Source organism: Rhipicephalus microplus, chromosome 3 (genome assembly GCF_043290135.1).
Source record: "Rhipicephalus microplus isolate Deutch F79 chromosome 3, USDA_Rmic, whole genome shotgun sequence".
NCBI classification, from domain to species: Eukaryota; Metazoa; Arthropoda; class Arachnida; order Ixodida; family Ixodidae; genus Rhipicephalus; species Rhipicephalus microplus.
The window spans coordinates 110,642,584-110,661,227 of NC_134702.1; the positions used below are offsets into that span (position 1 = coordinate 110,642,584).

The 18,644-nt window shown below is 44.6% G+C and overlaps 1 protein-coding gene across 4 annotated transcripts in view; it reads left to right on the forward strand.

The window, feature by feature from the left end:
* Window positions 1–18,644, forward strand: part of LOC142803290 (evasin-1-like) — a 49,904-nt gene that overhangs the window by 10,460 nt on the left and 20,800 nt on the right. For 3 of the 4 annotated variants that reach the window (XR_012894042.1, XM_075888417.1, XM_075888418.1), the window contains one exon: window positions 15,539–15,603. Coding sequence is in view for 2 of the 4 variants with exons in the window: in XM_075888417.1 (XP_075744532.1) it covers window positions 15,539–15,603 (65 nt within the window). In the remaining 2 variants the exon portion in view is untranslated. Of the gene's footprint in view, window positions 1–1,128; window positions 1,154–15,538; window positions 15,604–18,644 lie in introns of all 4 variants that reach the window. The other variant, XR_012894041.1, reaches the window with a different exon arrangement.

Genomic DNA, 18,644 nt, shown 5'->3' on the forward strand with positions numbered 1-18,644 from the left:
AAGACTCTGTACCGATTTCTTTAGCCGTAGCATGTATGCTTTCTGCTCTGTCCTCCTAACCGAAAAGAGAAGGAACAATGAAAAACTGTAGATGAGGGGGTGTGGGAGGGTTTCATACTTAAGAAATGTAAAAGTAGAAAAGAAAATGTATTCATTTAACAGAAAGAAAGTCGAGCAGAACAAGGTAGGATAGTACACATTTCGCTGAATCACGGTTGTCTCAAGAATCACCGGTTAATAACGGTAGGTTTGCTATTTCTAGAAGCCGGATTTAACAGGACTTTCTACCACTCGGAGTTTTTTTTTCTTATTGTGGCGCAAGTGAAAGGATGGTTTACCACGTGGGCAGGAACGAGCGTGCCTTTTTTCTATGAAAACGTTATTATATATTTACCTTGGCGTTTAAAGTCGACATAAAATGACCGCTAGCCTCACCCAACAGCTATTTGACCATTGGTGAGGAAAGAAATATTCGCAGACAGGCTGATTTTGCTTCAAAGCAAACATATATAACTTGAATTTGTATTTTACGTGCTTTAGGTAGCTTTACAAATTCTTGCTTTTTTTATCACGCGTTCAAAGAGGCGCCCGTTGGCACTGCCGGGGATGTGTTCGTTGGCGTGCCTACCTGCAAACGGCGGAGAAACGTGGGCACGGGAAACACGTAAATGAGAACAATAACAAATTGTGGGCGTGTCTGAAACTACCACTAAGATATTTTGTTATTAATAAACAAAACTTGATGAATCGTGTGAAAACCGCTCGTCGTTTCAGTTTTCTACATTCACCGGCAGTACAATTGTCGTCGTCTCCAGCGACCAGTGCTGGGGGCATGCCTCCCACCGATGGAACGACACATAGCGCAGGTTGAAAAATTATGTTTAAAACTTTTCACACTTTTTGACAACCTGCTGTAAGGTTGGATACCTCAGTATGTTCGCTTTTTATTGCTACACAAAACAGAAAAGCAGTAAAGGATGGCAAACACTCCCTTCAACTTTTATTGAACGTTTTTCGCTTGCACGATATTTAATGGATTCGAGAGACCTCTTAGCACTGTTTCTATCTGCTGGCTAGAGTGTATTGAGCTTGTGAGTAAGTTATAAGTGTATATTTTCTCTCTCACAGAAACCGGAACTTCGACGGAAAAATGGTATGTTTGGGATCGTCGAAGTTGTGGCCTGCTACATTGAAATGCTCTGTCACTACACTCGGTAACTTTGTTGCCATGTGCGGGCGATTACCATTGAATCAAACATTAATAGGCTCCCTCGTTTCGCCAATGTACCATTTGTGACAATATGAACATTTGATCATGGTGATAGCATTTGAACTAGTGCAGGTCAACAAGTTTTTATGCGATGGACGTAATCACTTCCGGGTCTTCATTAAAAAGTCATTTTGAAGGTGTTCGCAAGTCTTGCATACATTGAACGGGAGGAAAAGGTTAAACGGGCCATAGAATGCGAGTTTTCTTTGCATGCAATACCGTGTCCTTAAACTTTTATGGTGGCGACACACGACCATTGGTGCTTCGAGAAAGGTTTTTTATAGGGCTGTCCTTGCTCGCTAGTAGCAAGATGGTACATTTTTGCTTGGGAGTGCGTTTGAGTATTTGGGCATAAATTGCGGTTGCTGGCTTGGCTATTCTAGTGGTTCCTTTTTAGAGAGGGCTGATTTCCTACATATAGTTTACATGCTTCGTTGTAAACCTTGTCAACGGTGTCTTGCGTGTAATTTCTTTCAACTAATGTTTTATTTAGCTTGCTTAAGTGATAAGCGTAGTCACCGTCATCGCTACAGTTCTTTTTTATACGCCTCACCTGTCCATCAAATATCTCTTGTTAGTTACCTGTGTGGACGACTCTTAGTGGATTGATTTTGTGTGGGCGTGAATTTTTTCGTTCCTGTGAATTTTTTATCTCTCTTTAAACTCTCTATTCCCCAACGCCAGTGCAGGGCAGTATAGCGGATCCTAGCATCTGGTTAACCTCTCTGCCTATCTTTTTTTTGTGTGTCCTTGGCTCTCTGCTTCAATAGATAGTGTCATGTCTGGGAAGTTATTTTCTTTAGTAGAGTGGAGCACGGTCAGTTTATTGCTGGGGACAAACTTGTTGCGGTGGTTAAATAACAGTTTCAAAGCCCCCATATCATGAGTCCATATAGTTAATGTGTTGTCTATACAGCGCAGATAGGTGGTAGGCTTTATTGGCTTTATCCCTGCAGTGGTGGGTACACTTGTACACAAGGAGGACGGATCTAATTCTATCTCAACGGCCCAGTCTACGATGGTTCGTGCCTCGTCAATGTAATCAATTAGTCAGAAAAAAATTAGGTGAGTTTTGAACGATAGACAGTAGAGTAGATGGCAAATTGATTGATTGGTATGAGGGGTTCAACGTCCCAAAACCACCAGATGATTATTAGAGACGTCGTAGTGGAGGACTCCGGAAATTTCGACCACCTGGGGTTCTTTAACGTGCACCCAAATCTGAGCAAACGGGCCTACAACATTTCCGCCTCCATCAGAATTGCAGCCGCCGCCGTCGGGATTCGATCCCGCGACATGTGGGTCAGCAGCTGAGTACCTTAACCACTAGACCACTGCAGCGGGGCAGTAGATGGCTTATGAGAATAACAAAAATTTTCTTGACGACTCAGTCAGTGTACTCTTCTTAGATACTATAGGCCTGTCTGAGTTGTGCACTATAAGTAGTTCATCTATTAGAACCCTATGAATCATTTTGGACAAGGTAGAAGTGGTCTGCTTGCTTGTTTCTGGACATGAAGAAACGTTGCTCTTAGGGCGTGATTGACTACTTAGCTAAAAAATTTGTTATGATCTGTTTTATGCTATTGCTGTTTATTCTTCAAGACTAATTTTCGCTAGTAGGTGTTGTTGCTCAGGTGTCGGATAGCTTCGTTCTTTATATATTGCTTGGAGCCGGATTGCTATAACAGCACCCTTGTCCGCCAGTTTTATGATAATGTCCTTTCCGACTTGCATTTTTTAACACGTCTTGTTTCGCACAGTATAAATGTGTCGGTTGATGACTCTTTTAGCTGTGGTGAGAAGTTTCCATGAAACTAGTTTTATGTAGTAAATGTAGTAAATGTAGTAAATTAACCATTGCCATAGTTCTATATCTGCCGTGCAAGCATTTGGTGGTTGTAAGGAGGGTTCTGGTTCAGCATGCGCCTTTATATATATATATATATATATATATATATATATAAATATATATATATATTATTTATTTATTTATGAATACTGCAAACCTAACATAGTGTTTTGGCAGGGTGGATATACATTTGATGAGTTTACAAATCGGCAAACAAATAAATATAAAACAGGTAAGGCATTTACACACTTTCATAACGAAAAAAAAGAACAGTGGTTTGTAATAAACCGGCATAAGAACATATAGAGAAATGAGCGCTAAATTCAAGATGATCACAAGTGGAGCATGGTTACAGTAATTGAAATGACCAACAGGAGCACATGTCATACAAATTAGACACTCGCTGCTAGAGCTGCGCAGCAAAAAGGTTCAAGGATGACTGGTAAACAACTTCGTTACTAAGGTTATTCCATTCGGTAATTGTCCTAGGGAAGAACGAATACTTGAATGTGTTATTACGGGTGGAAAATGGGGTTATTGTAAAGGCATGCCTCTGCCTTGTGGTATATTCTGTGGACCAATGAAGTATATGTGATAATTCTAACCTAAAATAATCTTTAACTAACTGAAAGAAAAATTTCAATCTTAATACTTTATTTCGTTGTGTAGGTGTTGGGAGGTTAGCTTTTGATATATATATATATATATATATATATATATATATATATATATATATATATATATATATATATATCGTGATGGAGGCGGGAACTAGGGTTTTTTCAAACAGCTGATCATCAGCCAGACGACATAGCCGAAAAGTAACACGCGCCAGCACTACATTTGCTCGTCGTCTTCATCTTCGACGACCACCACCCTGGTTCATGTCTGTGTCGCACCGTAACATTACCTTCCTGCGGCGGAAGCACCGTCGCGGGGCTTTCCAAGGCGATGAAGAGCAAGCAGGGCAATATGGTTTCAGTCTAGAAACGTGTACGATGTCTGTCTGGGGTGACGTGGTCGAAGAAGCTGAGTCCTGAGATGCGATCTCATAATCGACGTTGCTGAGTCGGCGGAGTACTCTATAGGTGCCGTTGCAACGGGAGAGAAGATTCTGGGATAAGCCGCATTGGCGGCAGGAGGGAAGGAAAATAGGAGCAAAAGAACGGCAGGGAGGTCAACCAGCCTATAAGCAGCCGGTTTTCTACCCTGCGCATGGGAGTGGAATGGAGGAGATGAAAGATAGAGAGCAGAGAGGGAAGAGAGATAAACACAGCATATTCGGCAGCACACGTGCGCACACTCATACTCCAGTCTTGTCTTTCGCAGTGTGTGACATTGCTGTTACAGCCGCTTGTTGAAGTCTGTGTCGCGTAGGTATTTCAACAGAGCTTTTGTCGCCTTCTGTTGGAATGTCTTCTCTCGGGCACTTGACAGAATAATGTCCACAGACACTTGGCTGTTGTAGATTCGCGCAAGAACGGACGCGAGTGACTGTCTCTGGATGTAATACAACGGACAGTCTCACAGTATGTGGTGTAGCGTCTCTTCGCAATCACAGCCATCGCAGAGAGCCTCGACGGCCATTCCTAAACAAAGGAATAAGATTTTATGAATGCCACTCCTAGCCATAAGAGTTGAAAAAGGGTGGCTTCTCTTCGGTCGAGCCCAGTAGGCATGCGGAGAGCAATCAAAGATGACAGGTGGTGTTGACGATTCGTCTCGCTGCTTGGTGGGCAGCATAGTGAAAACGTGATTTCACGCGAAAGTCGTCGAATATTACCGGCTGCATCGATCCGCGAAAGTGGTATGGCTTCTTCTCGTGTTCCTTCAAGAGCTGCCCGCGCGGCAGTATCGGCATGTTCGATCCTTATGACGCCGCAGTGACTTGCCTGTCACTGAAACGTCACATGATGCCCTTTCTCGTGTGAAGTGTGGAGAAGGGGCATCGAATTTCGAAAAGAAGGTGTTCGTACGGTACGCGACGCAGTGCCGAGAGCACAGATTGTAGGGCAGCCCTTGAGTCGCTGAAAATTCACCATTGTTGCGGTGGTTCCAGATTGACCACACAAAGTGCAGCGCGTAAAGCAGCTAGTTTCGCTGCTGTAGATGCCGTGGAGTGACCAGTCATAAAGCTGATGGTAACACTTCTTGCTGGGGCAACTACTGCACCTGACGAACACTGGCGCTTCGTGGAGTCATCGGTATATATATGTACACCTCAATATTTCTCGTGAAAAAGAAGAAGAGACAGTTGTTTCAGCACGGGCGATGAAAGCTTAAATTTCCTCCGGATTCCTGGTACACTAAGTTGCACTGTGGGTTGAATAAGACACCAAGGGGGTATCGATGGTTTAGATGCAAGAGTGATAACTGCAATGGGACTTGAACCACTGACTTCACCAGTTGACGTGTTGCGTTAATCAACTACGTCACAGCTGCCGATCGATTCAGGAGTGAAGCCCGAGGGAAGTTTCTAGTTGTACTTCACAATTTTTAGCGAACGATGCTTGGCGCCTCTCTGAAGGCAACAGTGCAAGGTGATGACAGGGAGCACGTGCGAAGTGTCTGATGTGCTTTCTCAGAACTTCTACAACAATGTGAGTTTGTATCGGATGGTCACCAGCAATGGATATTGTTGCCTCTGTTGACGTACATCTGGGCAGACCAAGGTACACTCTCAGTGCTTGGGCTTGTACTGCTTGTAGAACACGAACATTGGTCTTGAAGGTATTGCTAAGCCCGTGCAACGCACATCTCAGGAAACCAAGAAACATGGCTCTGTAGAGTTCCATCATTGCGTCTACTGACATCCCGCACGTATTTCCTGTCTGGAACTGGAACAATTGGGAAATAGCGGTCAGGAGCTTCTTCATATAGGCCGCATGCGGACTCTAACAGAGGTCCCTATCAATGATGATGCCGAGAAACGGGTGGGTTCTGGTGTAAGAAATCAGTCGCTCGCAGATTGAGATGACATAAGGGCTCATTGCTTTGCAAGTGAAGGCCACCAGCGCGCATTTTTCTGGTGATATGCTGAGACCTTGTTTTAACAAAGAGTTGGCAATCATAATTGCTGCTTTTTGAAGCCAGGAACGTATCTGAGGACGTGTGACTGCTGAAGTCGAGACACAGATGTCATCTGCGTATATTGAGATTTTAATGATACTTTGCAAGTATTCAGCATGGCCAATTAGTGCAAGATTGAATAGCGTTGGGCTAAGAACTCCGCCTTGAGGAACACCCCTGGAAGTTTAGCGTCGCGTAGTTGGGCCATCTTCTGTGAACACAAAGAATGATCTTGCAGTCAGGTAACTTGAAATCTACCGAAAGACTCGACCACCAAGGCAAACCACCGCAAGAGCACCCAAAATTGCTTCATGTAGTACATTATCACAACTATCACAACAAAGTTGTAGATAGTCGCTTACGGGATCTTTCATGCTGAACGTACGAAACTAGATCAACGACATCGTCAATGGAAGAGCGGTAGCATCGGAAACCAGCCATGGAGTTCGGATAAATCTTCTAGTATTCAAGATACCACTCCAGGTGGCCTAGTATCATCCGTTCCATAATCTTCCCAACGCAGCTGGCCAGTGCTATTGGACGGTATGAGGCGAGTAAGAGTGGGATTTGCTCTACTTCAAGATGGGTAACTAGCGGCTTACTTTTAGTCGTCAGGAACATTGCCATCCTGCCACGAGATGTTGCAAAGGCTCAACATTTTTCCTTGCACCTTCCCCAAGGTGTCACAAGGCTCGGTACGGAATACCGCCTGGGCTCGGAAAAGTTGAACGCCTGCAGAGAGCTAGTGCTGCCTCGAGCTCCTCCATTGTAAAAGGAAGGTCCATGTGGTAGTCACGGAAACGAAGGACGTCACCTCTCACTGGAGAATCTGGACGAGTGGCTTGGTTGGTGATCTGTGCACAGAAATCTTCTGCGACATCGATGTCTTGCCTCCCTTGAAATGTTGCGAGCGCTTTGAATGGAAAACGCTGTTCCGTAGGGTGACGCAGACCTTGCAACGTTTTGCAAATGTTTGAGAGTGGCTGCGAGGTTTTAGTGACTGGCGAAACGTTGTCTATTGTTTCGACGCTAATCTATTTATGCGACGCCGGATCTTCTTTTGCATCCTCTTGGCTGCCCTATGATCGTGAATTGGTTTTGTACGCCGATACCGACGCTCGGCCCGGTGTAAAAGTGCTCGGAGTCATTCCAACTCTATGTCAAAGCCGTTTCGTTTGGAAAATATTGTCACCGTGAGAGTGACGTTTTGCATTGTGCTCTTAATTGTTTGCTCTAACCCAAATCGCAGTCCATCGCTGCAAGCATCTTCCACGTCAGATTTGAAGTTGGTTCATTGGACTGCTTGAATGGTCGTCCGTGGACCACAGCTAGACAAGCCTTTGATGGTAGGGTAGATTGGAATGTGATCACTTCCTCGTGTCCCAACATCTAGAAACCACTTGACGTGTCTCGTGAGGGAGTTGGATACAAAAGCAAGGTCGAAACAGCTGCGGTATGTCACCCCTAGAAGAAAAGTGGGGCTACCGTCGTTCAGGAGAGTAAGGCTATAGTCATAGGCGATGTTTGCTAACCTGCGTCCTCTTGCATTTGTGCGCGTACTTCCCCATGCGTGATCGTGCGCATTGAAATCACCTATGATGACACATGGTGCAGAACACACTCTCAAGATATCCTTTAATCTCCTGGAATCAAGGTTAGTCGACGACGATATATAAACGCCTATGAGAGTAAACATGAGTTTGTTCTTTTTCACAGTGATGCAGACGTACTAATTGTCATCTCGAGGCGCAATTAATTGCACAACATACGAAAGTTCACAATGAACAAAGACGATGATTTTTCTGCACGCACCGTTTGTTGAAGACATGACAGCTTCGTACCCCGAAAGCCCCATTGGTTTCGACAAATTGCGCTCACAAATGACGATGAGTGGAAACACGTTAGTAAACACAAACTGACGAAAACCTGAAAGGCGTGATTTCAGTCCTCTGGCCTTCCATTGAATGACGGACACATCCTTGACTTATTTACGAAATGATGAGGTGTGAGTAACCATCTTCCTAGTTGAGAGATTCAAGCACTGGGCTTAGGGCATCCAATACTGCAAGTGCGCTTCGAGCAGATGCTGTCTTCATGTCGACTAATATCGTTCGGATGGCTTCTATCAGAGAATACAGCACCAAGATCACTTGACGGTCTGTTTTTGGCAAATCTTCCGTGGCTGTAGACGGCTCTGATGTGGCCAAAGGAGTAATAGAGATCCCGGAGTGAAGTGGACGCTTCGGTGTCGACTCTCGTAACGATCTTGTTGCTGTGCTTGCGACAAAGATAGTCGGTCATGAGTGACTTGTCGAGCTGTATGTGCTCGAACAACGACGTCGCTGGCGTATGTAGTAGACAAGGGTCTGGTCGAAGGAAATGGTAATACTTGATGACTACCAAATAGCAAATAGAATGGTGAATAACCCACGGTATCATGTCGTGAAAATGTATAAACAGAAGGGGCAAATGGCATCTTTGCGATGAGGGGCAAGTGGCACCTCTTTTTTGTGGCAACTTCTGCACCGTAGGAGGGAGTACTTGATCGATCTTACAGCCGACGCTTTTACAGCCGACAACCCCGTGACTGTCTCACTGTGCTTCATTTTGTGAAAATGCGCCCACGCTTTTTACGAACTGCCCCTGAGTGTTTTTTTGCATGGCGTCGTACAATCACGTTCATGAAAACTTCGTGCGTGGCGACGGTGAAGAATGACGCGTATACCTTCCTGGTCGTGCTCATAAGGTAAACTTCGTGCAACATCTACCTGCACAAAATTTTTTGAATAGTGCTAATTTTTTAGGGAAACAGTGACATCTATATGCTATTACAAGAAAACAATAGATTCACGATTACTATACTTGTCTTGAATTTGTTATCGCTTACCTACCAACAGGAACACGTAGAATTTCCTGCAAGTACTTTTACTTATCTTGATGTTAAATCATGAAGATAACTGAACATGCTCACGGTTAATAATGTATACTACAAAAGTATTTTGGTGCAGATTCAGGCAATGTCGGCACTTCAGAAGGTAGGTAGAGGATTTGAGCATTTATTATCGTTGTCTGCGACCAGCACTAATACTCATAACCTATATGATTGCATTAGTACTTTGAGATATAAGTTATTAGTTTAGCACTTGCAAGTACGATTGAATACAACAGACATTTAACTGAAGCATGTATTATAAATCGCTTCGCCGTTGTTATACAATGCACCATCATTTGGTAACTTGCTCTAAGTGTGAACACACAATACGAAAAAAAGAAGCTTTTGCGTATAGGCCTAATGTGAATATTCTTTATGTGTCAAGATTCATGAGATTACTGTGTATTGTGGGTGACTTTGGTGTATCTAGGTTTAATCTGTAGGTTTGTAAATGCGATAAAGTACTGAAAAAAAAGAGATACTGTCGACAGTAAAAGCTTGTTTCACGAACGAATAGCAGCTTTCCTTGTTAGTCATCTTACCGAGTCGGTTCGGAGGTATAAAATGAAAATGACCCATAAAAGCGTATTTCAAACCCGCTTCCACTTTGCATTGTTTTGCGTGTATTTATTTCATATCCTAGAGATATGACAATTAGTCTTCTCGTCTACATTGTCTGGAGTGACAGAGGGACACTACACATTACCTCACCGCAACTAAAAGAAAGCTTCGAAACCAGTCCCGTTCACAATAGCCAGCACACTACCAGTCACCCCAGCGTCGACTATACTGTTACCGAATTCGGAACTGACTGGTAAGTCAGCATTGGGTAAACTGAAAGTAGTAGCTGATGGACAGGTGGTTCCTGTTCTTTAAAGAAGCGAAAGCCATCCGCTATTGTCGATGAAATGCAATACTTATTTTGAGGAGGTAACAAAAACACACTGGCATCTGCACGAAGCCAAGAAAAATGAAGTGCGCCGTATAATGACGAAGTAACGACATAATGTCACCACAGGGGGTCAAGCCGACCTAGTTGCAATCTGATTATGCGCCATAACGTAACGAGGGATGACGAATTTTAAACTTAACTCTCTCGATGTCCACACGGTCACAGATGTAGGATGCCCCAGAGTCAGCCGCTTCATCATTAGCACGTCTTTCGCCCCCATGATGAGGCGTGTGAGAACTGCACAGGAAGACTTCCTCCCCCAACTTGAAAGGCTAAACACATTTAATGCCTATTGAAATCTACTTGGAGACAAATTTTTTTATTCCGCATCTCTTCTGCGTCTTAACTTCTATGAACGATGAAAAATATCCAGATTTAAAAATCGTCATTCTGGGTAACCAGTACCTCCTGCTCAACCAAGACATTTGCATCGAATAAGCCATAATCAAGTTGCTTGAAAAGAAAGTGAAGGTGATCCCGCAAATTTTGCAATGAATACAATCACACCGCCAAAGGCATGGTATACGCATACATAAAAAATTGCTGAAGCCGTCCGTCCGTCTGTCCGTCCGTCTGTCAGTCCATCCATCCATCCATCCATCCATATATCCATCCATCCATCGATCGATCCATCCATCCATCCATCCATCCATCCATCCATCCATCCATCCATCCATCCATCCATCCATCCATCCATCCATCCATCCATCCATCCATCTGTCCGTCCGTCCGTCCGTCCGTCCATCTGTTCATCCATCCATCCATCCATCCATCCATCCATCCATCCATCCATCCATCCATCCATCCATCCATCCATCCATCCATCCATCCATCCATCCATCCATCCATCCATCCATCCATCCATCCATCCATCCATCCATCTACCTATTGTAAAAGAACTAATATACACAACGCCTGATGATTGACAAGTTGTTCTATTTTCTCCCACCATCTTCCTCTGCTTCGCAGTCTAGCCTAGCGCGCACCCGCGCCATGGTGGCACTGTCAACCGTAAACTCAGCCATGACGGCGGCGTGGTATGATCAGCTACGAAACATGACTCTGGCAGCCGGCATTGAGTGTGCCGCGGTGGTCTGTCTTGAGTACGCCGTGACTGGCCGTGTCGAGCTGCCGAACATGAGGGGGTGGCATTGGCTGTGTCGGGATGGTCGCTGGATGCCTCGGTCATGCTGTGAGATAACTTCGTGGGCTGCCGCCCACCAGTTATATTACAATGAAAGTGCCACCCGCACGTAAGACTAGCGGCTGGCACTTTCTCTGCGTCTTGAGGGCAAGCTTCCGCCCCACTGCGTCATCAATGGCCACTAATCTAGCACCAAACATGCGTGACAGATGTGTCTGCCTCAAAGCTTCATGATCTTTGGGTACAGAAGGGAAAGTATTAGATTCTAGTGGCTTGTCTTTGATGTCTACAGTCGTGTTGTACCTTCCAGCCTCCCTGAGCGTGACGTCGTTAAACTCCCTGAGCGTGACGTCGAAAAACTTCAAGCATCATGCTAATCGCTTGTGTTTAAGTGGTGATTAGAGACGTGACATTTTAGCTTTCTGTGGCATTCTGCTGCGAGAACGCTTGAAGTTTCGAACGAGCAAGCCATCACGCAAAAAAATTATACGCGTGCTCAGTAAGCGCTCTCAAGCCTCGCACGCAGCCTCGAAAAGGCGCGCTGAAGCTTTTGACCACGTGTCACCGTTTTTTTCTTGAAATTTCACCACGACCATTCTTTAATCAGTGCAGTTTAAGCTTGAGGAAAGTGTTATGGTGTACACAAGAACTCGGGTGGGTATGCGTCATACGTATTGGGCAAGCCCGACTACCTAGAACAACAGGTGTGAGGCAAGGCGAACACCACAGAAAGAAGGCGCCGAGCGAACGAGAGTGAGGGACATTAAGGGGGGACGAGGTTGCTGCATGTGGTGGGAGACAGTAAAACCTGTTAGGCGTATTACGCAAGGACGCAGAAAAAGAGAGAAAGTGCAAGCTGAAAACTGCCACCTGGCGGGGCAGAACGCCTGCCTACTCTTTCGGGAGGAGGGAAGAGATAAAGAAAAGAAGAGCGGAGCACAAGTAGAGGAAAGAAGTTGTAAATGTGAAGTGAAAAAAATGACAAAGACTTGGACATGAACAGGTAAAGGCCCTAGAAAAAAAACGTCTACAAATAAGTGGCCAGGCTTGCTTGGCCCATGAACGTCAGTGAAGCTCGATGGACCTAGTCGCATCGAGAAACCTCTCGAAGTGAAGCGATCGATCGTCCGTGGTCTAAGGCCGGTAGAATTTCTGTTCGGTAATCAGGAAAGCCTGCTTCGTAACAAACGCCGTACATATAGAGGCTCAAGCAGGTTACTGGAGCCTCAAAAACTGCGTAGAATCGACCCGGCCTTGATGGTATAAGCCTTGGCGCACAAACACGTAGCCGACTACTGGGGTAATAGCGCTCCGAAACGACACGACAAGCAACGATCAGGAAACGAACGGGACGGGACCCGTCTTTTTTGCGGTACGCTGATCGGTGTGCTGCTTTAGGAGGTCACGGTGATCCCCAGACAAGCGTTGCCCATCTAAGACGCACTTTTCAGGCTGTCACAATCATCATGGCAAGATAACTATAGGGGGGCAGAAATAGAGACAAACATAAGGAAAAGAAGAATAAAATGAGAGAGTGTGGCTTTACTGTCACTGCACGATCCATATTTTTTTAAATTAGTTTACGTAATATTTTTTTTTGATTGAACGTTTATTATCATTTGTCGCATGAGGTTTACAATCACTGATTGGACCCATAGCCTGAGGCTAGTGTAGGGTCCAATGAGAAAAGTATTGGACAGAAGCGGAAAATATCAATTACACATAATACATATGTAGCTATACAGACACTGTAAATATACACATATACAGAGTAGAGAAGTCTTTATTTTCTTAAACAATCTGGTCACACCAAACAAAACTGCATGTGCGCATACAAAAAGTTATGACAGATAACTTCGTGGACACACCCAACAACATCAGTTAAAATACATAAAGAACACCAAACTATCACAAGTTTTAGTTAGAAGGAAAAAAATGCTAGGTTTACAAGATTCACCAGCGTATATTTATACAAATGTAAGTGCTTACCACCAAAGAGAAAAAGAAGTATTTACAGCTTGCTCAAGAATTGATTTTTAAGTTTTACCACAGCATTGTGTGATGGCTTCAATTCAGTGGGCAAACTATTCCAGATCTTTATCCCTGTGAATTGCATTATTCTACGCTCAGTGGCTACGTCTAGGCTTGAGTGGCCGTACTCAGGGTGGACTTGACTGGTAGTTTAAGTAAACCCGACCTGGTTCGCTCTTACTTCAGGCTCAGTACCACCAGTGTGATATGGCCCAAACTTTTAAGCAGTTGAGCAAAAAAAAAAAAACATTATGACCACGCAGATTCAGTAATAATGACACTATATCCAATAATCATAAAATAACAGGTATCAGTGTTGTTAAGATTCCTGGTCACCGATAAATTCACTTCGTTTTTCCAAGATTATCAAATAAGCAAGAAAAATAAAGCTGTTAATTGAGTGACAGAAAATTCTGCAGGCATGTGTTAACGCGCCTAGCTCCTCCGCCGTATGAAGTAAAGGGATTAAGAACACAAAAGAACATGAAGCGAGAGCGCAGGAAGAGAAAGGCAAAAGTAAAAGAAGAAAACATTATCACCGTGTCGGAAAGTGAGAACGTGAATGTTTCGTAGAAGGCAGGGCTTAATAATTTCGTGACCGCGCTATCCCCATCGAGAGTATGCTTTCTATGTGTACAACTTAAATACTTGTACTGTTTCGAACGCTTTTGGACCACTTGCGTTATCTAACACGTAAAAGAAAATATATTTTATCAGTTTTACTTCTGTGTTTCTCTTTTTTCACCATGTGGTGATTTTAAAGCGCCTTTTCTTGCGCGAGAGTTAGCATGCATAGTTTCAATAATGACGTCAACATCGCATGTGACCACATTACGAAAACAGCGAGTTCCGGAAGATTCTCACGTATCTGTTAGAATATTCAAATTACGGCAACAGAACAGGCTCGGAAGACGACATCAACACTTTTAATATCAGTGCGGACGACGAGAGTTCGTCAAGCCGCCCCGAACATTAGCGATGGTCCACCAGTGAGTTTAGCTTTGTGCTCGGGCTGCCTTATTGCCGGCGCGCGTCGGTGTAAGTTGCTCGGACGTGTTCTGATGGTTAGGGCTTTTATAGGCAGGGCGTCCACTTCCATCGAGCGGTACTACTTGCCGGCGGCAGCGCAGAGAGTGCAGTTTCGTGCGCGGAGGCAGCCGGGAGTGAACATTGGAACCGCGTTGTGTATAGTGCCACGCGGCGCTTTGTGAGCACTGTGGATTTTTTTTCTGTTCAAGTTATTGGAGAGCTATGCAAAAGCGCGAATAAATATGCATGGACGCATATTTTTCAGAAGCCGACGCACAGCGAGAGAGACGGTTCCTGGAGGCTCCGCGGTCCATCTTGATGCTCCTATACGAAACGCTCCTCAGAGCTAACGGCGCCAGCCCCCCCCCCCCCCCCCCCCTCCACCCCCCAAAAATATATCAGGAACTGTAAATTATGCTATGAACAAAAAAAGTTGAACAGAAAGCAAGTGTTTTCTGTGAAACATGCGTAGCAAGCCTGTATTTTACCGCATCGCGAAACTGCTTCACATGGTGGCATGAAGGACACTAGGTGTAATGTTAGCAGTGCCATTTTTTGGGCGTGTTGGTGAACGGAACTTGACGACATATTGAGCGCTAAGAGACAGGAACATGATAGAAAGGGCAACACGATGCGCATTGTGTAGTCCTCTCTCTCATGTCCCTGTCTCTTAGCACTCAATATGCCGTCAGGGGTAATTTTAATTTATGTACACAAAAGCTGTTGTATTTACAGTGCTTTTATTTACAGGATGATAATGTGTGCTCTTTGCACTTAAGATTTGTATTTCGATTTATTTTTATGCTTAGCTAGTTGAGAGCCTTTATGATGGTTCTATGAAATTTGTTTGTTCATAATTAGAATGTTTTTTGTTTGATATTTTTTTGAACTATTGTTAATAAATTGGTGGTTTCAAACTGACCGTGTTTGGAACATAACTCGTAGTTGTACAATTTGACATTATGATAACATCAGTAACTTTGGGTGCGATAAAAAGAAAGGTTTCCTTGGCTACACAAGGACAGCCATATAAACTTCTCGTGGTCACGAAAGTGTTGGAGACAAGCCGGCTTTTTTCGCGTCGTTCTTGTGAATTAAAAAAAAATTGACTTGCCTAAAATGTAAGCATTCCAACTTACTGGCGCGCATATATCGCAGGTTCATAAAACTAAGACTTTTTATAGTGATTCACTGATCACCGTAATTCCTATACTCGCACAAAAATTGAGCTTTTTTCCTTTTACCTTTTATGGTTTCAGGTGACTATTCAGACTACACTGACGGGTGCCCATTTTTGGTTGCGGAGAACAAAACTGGATTTCTGGTTAGTATTTATTAATGTACAATCTGGCTAGTACGCTTTCACAGCCGTCTACTAAGCTATGCTCGACAACCATGGTAGGTCGTGTCCAATGAAAGGAGCGTGCTTTTCATTGGGACGTATTTTGATCGATCCTCTGAGAAGATCTTCGCTGTCGCCATCTTGTCACATGCAATGTCGATGTCCACGTCACCGCCTACGATGACGTGAATTACTGCGTGCTACGTAGGCGGCTGAAGCACAGTCTAAAAAGTGCTCACCAAAGGCGCTTACGACATCGCCCCGCCTACGAGAACTGCCGGCGATGGCTCTTCAAGCAAAGCGTAAACCAGTGTCATCTAGACAAATCATTTCAGGTCTGCTCACCGAGACACCACGCGTCTTGACCGAGCGAGCGCTCACAGGAGGCTTTGAGGCTACTGTCCTCACCATCTTGTATGAAAAACTAAAACATTCGTGGAGACTTCACATGTGCAACAGCTTCATTTCACTGTTTGTACCTTGATTAGCACTGGTTTAAAAAATATATTGTACTTCGAATTCTTTGGCGATTGCTTAGTAAATCAATTATTATTTCATTTATACCTAAGAAATTCTAGTGCGCTATCAAACGTGCGAACGATTTATAGCAGCGAAGTCAGATAGTTTGAAAACAGGGACATGCTGTTTACGATATCGCTTCTTTATACTTCCTTCTTTATTTAAGCACACGCACTCACACTAACCACATCATCCAGAACATTCACAGAAAGTGTTCCTATTCATTTGCGCCAAACTCTTGCAGTTTTCTTTGTTCAGTGACTACTTTTGAATTGTCGTGTTGGATCGGTGTATTTGGCAGTCATCCCTAAAAAAATTCCAGCTTAAAATGGAGCTTACAGAATGCAAAAATATGATAGAAGGCGATTTATCATAGACCTTGTGGTCGACATGTCGCTTATTGACAAGTTTAGAAAAACAGGAAAATCATTGAGGTTTATGTAGGATACCCGCAACCAGAGGGGGAAGCCCTATAGCGGTAAGAAATACTACGTGGCACATACGAAATGCACAACACTACATAATAGCCCTCTTTGCCTTTTCTAAACAAATTAATCAGAAATGTTACATTAAACCCGCGGTGCCATGCGGAAATGGTGAAATGTTTAGCGACGCTGAAAGGAAAACGCCTGTTCTGGGAAAATGTTACCACGCGCGCTTATTGCTTCATTGTGCTGTGTTCGAGGTGCGACTGGTGCGACGTACAACGCATCTCTGGCTCCGCTTGCGAAATCAGTTGAGCGGAGCATGACGGCGCGTATACCTTGTTATGGCGTCGTTCTGTAGCCAAGCAGATTGCGTCTCGACAAACACGCTCGTCCAAAACGTGAAGTCTATGCAGTTGCTATCACTGTCTGGGGACGCTACGTTATAGTGGGAGAAAGTGAGTGAGTGAGCGCGGCTTATCTAAAAGTGTCTACCGTCAACGCTTACGCTAAAAAGTTAGAATCGCACATAGCATTTTGCAGAAAGAAACGAACATGTTAGGGGCTGTGTGTTAAAAACAACTCCAAATCGAGTGGTAAATACAGACACGTATACCTTCGAATCACAGGAAAAACGGACATAGATGCCATACCGGTGAACGGCACGCTCCTATTTTGCTTTTCGGTCGTTCTTCAGAAATGAAAACACTTGCACGTTTGGTGCGTTGTCATTATCGCTGATAGTTGGGCCCGCAGCTATTCCTCATTGCGAAATCTTTGAGGTGTAGACTACGTGAACGTTGAGCGAACGAAGCAAAAGACAACACCACGCAGCACTTCACATACGCAGGAAAACACCGTCATCTTATTGCAGGTGCCGAAAGCACGCCACAACAGGCTTCGCGTAGCACTCTCGAACGGCGGCAGCATAGATGCGCATGTGTACTTGGCAGGAAACGAGAATCCAGAGCGAGTGATGTCGGAGGTCATGTCCGGAGTAGTGAGCAGGCCTGAAATATTTTTCTAGGTGAAGTTGAAGTAAATGCTCCGCCCATCGTTCACTGGGCGAATGAGCACGAGAAGGCGTAAGAAGTGAACGAAGCTGTTTTCATTGACCAGCAATTGAAGAACTTAATGATGAGGGCATGATCTCGAACGTTGCCACGTACGCTATTCCGACAAGCATCAATTGACTGCTCGTATGCGTGCAGCGCCCCACAGCCTTCTTCGCGTTGTGAAACGCGAAGAAGGCTGTGTAGCCGAACACGAAACGCGAAGAAGCAGCGAAGCCGCGATTTCCAGGAAAAAATCGCGGCTTCGCTACCGGCCAGCCCCGCCGCGGTGGTCTAATAGCTAAGGTACTCGGCTGCTGACCCGCAGGGCGCGGGTTCGAATCCCGGCTGCAGCGGCTGCATTTCCGATGGATGCGGAAAAGTTGTAGGCCCGTGTGCTCAGATTTGGGTGCACGTTAAAGAACCCCAGGTGGTCGAAATTTCCGGAGCCCTCCACTACGGCGTCTCTCATAATCATATAGTGGTTTTCGGGCGTTAAACCCCACATATCAATCAATCAACCAAATCGCTACCGGCCGCGAAACCTCTCGCTTTAACCGGAGCGTTTTGAAGATTTACGCGAGAACTGGTTCTAAAATATTTACGCGCTCTGTTTGCCTCCTATAGGATCTAGGTTGTCGCTGTGGCATTCATAGCTCCGCCTTGGAGGCGAAGCTGTCTTTTATTGTGTGAACTTTTTTTATTCCTTGGTTTTTCATGACTAGCACAATTTAGGCGATTGCTGTCACAAAGTGATAAATCGCGAAAGAGTTTTGCCATTGGCACCGCCATAACAACTGCATCGTTCAAAAGGCCGCCAAGGAACTGTGGCAGCCTATCGGTTCCCTTAGGAGCGAACCTTGACAAAAACTCCGGACACTTCCGCTATTCGGAGGAAAACGTTTGCGAGCCAAATGTTGAGAAACGAGTTTTAGAAAAGGACCAAGCGGAGTTGAAATCATCTCGCTAAGTAAATGACAACGTGCTTAAGACGTTAAAATGCGATACTTCGCGTAAAACATTCGAT